Source organism: Silurus aristotelis (assembly GCF_946808225.1).
Source record: "Silurus aristotelis genome assembly, chromosome: 7".
Lineage (NCBI taxonomy): Eukaryota > Metazoa > Chordata > Actinopteri > Siluriformes > Siluridae > Silurus > Silurus aristotelis.
The window spans coordinates 6346844-6351843 of record NC_139580.1 but is presented as its reverse complement, the minus strand read 5'-3'; the positions used below and the strand labels follow the sequence as shown (position 1 = coordinate 6351843).

Below are 5000 nucleotides of genomic sequence, written 5' to 3'. Positions count from 1 at the left end.
GAGAAGGAGAAAGACTGTAAAAGATGAAGATTGACGATAATGATGATGATTAGGAGGAGGAGGAAGAGAGTGTTAATGATGTTCATAATGATGACAGTGGTGATGATGATGATGACTATGATGATGTTTTTAAGGTATTGTGTCTCTGAGTTTACCCCTGGGAAAACTTCCATCTGGACTGAAACATCTGAACCTCTCGAAAAACTCCCTCTCAGCTAAAGGTGCACACACACCCACACCCACACCCACACACACACACACACACACACACACACACACACACACACACACACATACACATACACATACTCGCTCACACATACACTCACAGTTGTTCGAATTTGCAACATTACTTTGACAGTGTAACCTGATCGCTTCTTGTTATTGTGTGTCTGTGTGTGGTTTAGGTGTAAACCTTCTGGCTCAATCTCTGTGTTCCAACTTGGCCTTCTTTAACACACTGACACACCTTGACCTGTCTGGAAACACACTGAGGGGAGACGATTTGTCTGTATGCAGGCAAACACATAAATACACATAAACACACACACATACACATGCACATAATTAAATATGTACTGTTTACATATATTCGCATATATATGTGTTATAAATCAGCAGGTTTGTGTGTCTCTGTAGAACCTGTGGAACTTCCTGAGTCAGCCGAACATCCTGCACACTCTCGACCTGTCAAACTGTGACTGTGCTCTGGAACTGGTCAGTGACCATCACAGCTCCTTTACACTCACTTGTTATCTGGATTAGATTATCAGATTTTTCTTTAAATACTAGAACACATAAGAAATGTTGACACCCTGAAAGCCACACCCCCCTTTGTCCATCTTACATTTCTGGTCTCGCTTTCAGTCATAGAAAATGCTGTATTTTCAGCAGGTATAATAACACTGTATGGTGAAACGTTTGTGGGCACCTTACCATAAGGGTTGTGTGCTTTTTGAACATGCTATTCAACATTTTGTGCTTATTTGCGGTTATAAGAACTTATAAGAAGAATCTTCTAAAAAGATGTTTTACTAGATTTTGGGGTGTGCTTCTGGAGATTTTTGGAGATTTATTCAGCCACAAGTAAAGTAAGGTACTGGTGTAGGTGAGTTGAGGAGGCCTGGGGTGCAGTCAGCGTAAAAGATTCATCCCAAAGTTGTTCAATAGGGTTGAGGCCAGAGCTCTATAGCAGGAGATCTGTAAATCTGGAAAAACACTGTAGAGCTGCAGTCTGACATGGAGCTGAATACACCTGAAATTTCTTAGGATGAAAACACAAAGCATAAATGAAAATGAGACATATAATATAATTTCCCTAATGTTTTAATGATATAGGGAGTTTTTTTTTATCTATCTGTACTTTACTCCAGTATTTCCATTTGGGCAGACTTTTACTTTAACTTCACTACATTTCAAAGTCAAATATCTTACTTTTTCTTACTTTTTTACTTATAAGTGTAAAATTTATTTTTACTCCACTACTCCATGTATACATACACTGCCCTTTACATACTCAACTACTCCTTATATACATACACTGCTCTTTATATACTCCACTACTCCATATATACATACACTGCCCTTTATATACTCCACTACTCCATATATACATACACTGCCCTTTATATACTCCACTACTCCATATATACATACACTGCCCTTTATATACTCCCACTACTCCATATATACATACACTGCGCTTTATATACTCCACTACTCCATATATACATACACTGGCCTTTATATACTCCACTACTCCATATATACATTCACTGCCCTTTATATACTCCACTACTCCATATATACATACACTGCTCTTTATATACTCCACTACTCCATATATACATACTGCCCTCTATATACTCCACTACTCCATATATACATACACTGCCCTTTATATACTCCACTACTCCATATATACATACACTGCCTTCTATATACTCCACCACTCCATATATACATACACTGCCCTTTATATACTCCACTACTCCATATATACATACACTGCCGTTTATATACTCCACTACTCCATATATACATACACTGCCCTTTATATACTCCACTACTCCATATATACATACACTGCCGTTTATATACTCCACTACTCCATATATACATACACGGTCTTCTATATACTCCACCACTCCATATATACATACACTGCCGTTTATATACTCCACTACTCCATATATACATACACTGCCCTTTATATACTCCACTACTCCATATATACATACACGGTCTTCTATATACTCCACCACTCCATATATACATACACTGCCCTTTATATACTCCACTACTCCACATATACATTCACTGCCCTTTATATACTCCACTACTCCATATATACATACACGGTCTTCTATATACTCCACTACTCCATATATACATACACTGCCCTTTATATACTCCACTACTCCATATATACATACACTGCCGTTTATATACTCCACTACTCCATATATACATACACTGCCCTTTATATACTCCACTACTCCATATATACATACACTGCCGTTTATATACTCCACCACTCCATATATACATACACTGCCGTTTATATACTCCACTACTCCATATATACATACACTGCCGTTTATATACTCCACCACTCCATATATACATACACTGCACTTTATATACTCCACTACTCCATATATACATACACTGCCGTTTATATACTCCATTACTCCATATATACATACACTGCCGTTTATATACTCCACTACTCCATATATACATACACTGCCCTTTATATACTCCACTACTCCATATATACATACACTGCACTTTATATACTCCACTGCGCCATATATACATATAGTACCGTCTATATATGCACACTACCCTCTATATACACACAGATTCACTTTATACAAACTTCATATAAACGCACACTACCCTGTATATATGCTCACTACTCCATATATGCACACTATTTCATATATGTACACATCAAATTGCATATATACATTCACACTCATGTATATACTCACACTATTCCATATACAGTATACACACACACACACACACACACACACACACACACACACACACACACACACACATTACTCTATATATATATATATATATACACACACACACAGTAAAGTGTATAAACTCACACAGTCCTGTATATACTCACACTACTCTGCGTATAGGCACCACCCTGTGGGACTGTATTGACGATGTCCTGTTTCCTCCTGTCTGTACTGTTCAGGTCTGCTCTTCTTTACTCCGAGGCTCTCTGAAACATCTTTCCATCCTCAACATGTCCAAGAGTGTCCTGAGTATTAAGTAAGAAATATAACCATAATCACACACACACACACACACACACACACACACACACACACACACACACACACACACACACACACACTTTCCGAAGATCATTATCATTGTTTGCTATTAATGTCCCCTTTTGTGCTCTCCCTGCAGGAAAGGAAAGGAGCTGCCATCCTCCTTTAAGCAGTTCTTCAGCACCGCGCTGGCGCTCAACACTATCGTCCTCTCCGGCACCAAATTGCCTCCTGAGGCTCTGAAGTGAGTCGCACAAATATTTTTTTGTTTTGCTCATTTAGGATGAAATATTGAGACTCAAATTCATACTGTTACGTACAGGGCTTTAACTCTACACCCAAATGTAACAGAGGCAGTTTACTGCAGTGAACTGTACAGTGACCTTCACAGTTTTATTATAATCAACCTAAAATCATGTGGTTTCATAGATGGGGAAAAAAGGACCAATAAAGGAAGGTATGAAGAAACAAAAATAAAGTGTAGGATGATAGGAAAACAGGAAGGAAGGAAGCAGGAGGGATTAAAGGAAGATGTATGGGAGAAGAAATTATGGAAGGACGGAAGAAATTATCCAAGAAATAAAAGGATATGAAATAGAAGGAATGAAAAGAATGAAGACTGGCAGAAGTAAAGAAAAAGACAGACGTTTGAAGAAATTAATAAAGGAAGAATGGAAGGAAGGATTGATTAAAGAAAGGAACGAAGGAAGGATTGATTATAGAAAGGAAGCAAAGAAGGAAGGAATGATTGATTAAAGGACGGTTTAAGAAATAAAGTAATGTATGTAAAAATTAAAACTGACAGAAGGGAAGGAAAGAAGAAAGAATAAGTATTCTAATCAGCATCTCAAATAGGGTGTATGTCTCATTTCATGTGTGTGTGTGTGTGTGTGTGTGTGTGTGTGTGTGTGTGTGTGTGTGTGTGTGTGTGTGTGTGTGTGTGTGTGTGTGTGTGTGTGTGTGTGTGTGTGTGTGTGTGTGTGTGTGTGTGTGTGTCTGTATCAGAGCTCTGTTGCTTGGTCTGGCCTGTAATCCTAACCTAAAAGATATCTCATTAGATCTGAGCAGCTGTGAGGTAATCACACACACAAACACGCACACACACACACACACACACACACAGACACACACACACACACACTGCACTCTTCCTGTGATTATAATATTATTATAGTGTGATTATAATGAGTGTGTATTAGGATTAGTGTGTGATTATAATGAGTGTGTATTAGTATTAGTGTGTGATTATAATGAGTGTGTATTAGGATTAGTGTGTGATTATAATGAGTGTCTATTAGGATTAATGTGTCATTATAATGAGTGTCTATTAGGATTATGCCATTATATATTATAAAACACACAGAAAACATTAAACATCTGGTATTGTGTGTGTGTGTGTGTGTGTGTGTGTGTGTGTGTGTGTGTGTGTGTGTGTGTGTGTGTGTGTCTGTGTGTCTGTGTGTCTGTGTGTCTGTGTAGCTGCGTTCACCTGGATCCCAGATTTTGGAGGGCTGTATAGCGGAGATTCCCAACGTCTCCAACCTGGATATTTCAGACAACAGTCAGAACACAACACACACACTTTCCTTCCAGATGTGATTTATTGTCTTTTCTCTCAGATGTGTTAAAAATCGAGAGTGTGTTGAATGCTGATGCTCAATGTGCAGGTTTGGACTCTGATCTGACGACTTTGCT

General features: G+C 38.3%; 1 protein-coding gene across 2 annotated transcripts in view; it reads left to right on the top strand.

The window, feature by feature from the left end:
- The window catches only part of carmil1 (capping protein regulator and myosin 1 linker 1), a 42024-nt gene that overhangs the window by 21167 nt on the left and 15857 nt on the right, over positions 1 to 5000 (top strand). For both annotated transcript variants that reach the window (XM_083546921.1, XM_083546922.1), the window contains 8 exons: positions 135 to 221; positions 408 to 511; positions 640 to 717; positions 3224 to 3300; positions 3445 to 3549; positions 4311 to 4380; positions 4785 to 4866; positions 4973 to 5000. The exon at positions 4973 to 5000 is cut by the window's right edge and continues 72 nt beyond it. In XM_083546921.1, the coding sequence (XP_083403047.1) occupies positions 135 to 221; positions 408 to 511; positions 640 to 717; positions 3224 to 3300; positions 3445 to 3549; positions 4311 to 4380; positions 4785 to 4866; positions 4973 to 5000 (631 nt within the window). The remainder of the gene's footprint in view (positions 1 to 134; positions 222 to 407; positions 512 to 639; positions 718 to 3223; positions 3301 to 3444; positions 3550 to 4310; positions 4381 to 4784; positions 4867 to 4972) is intronic.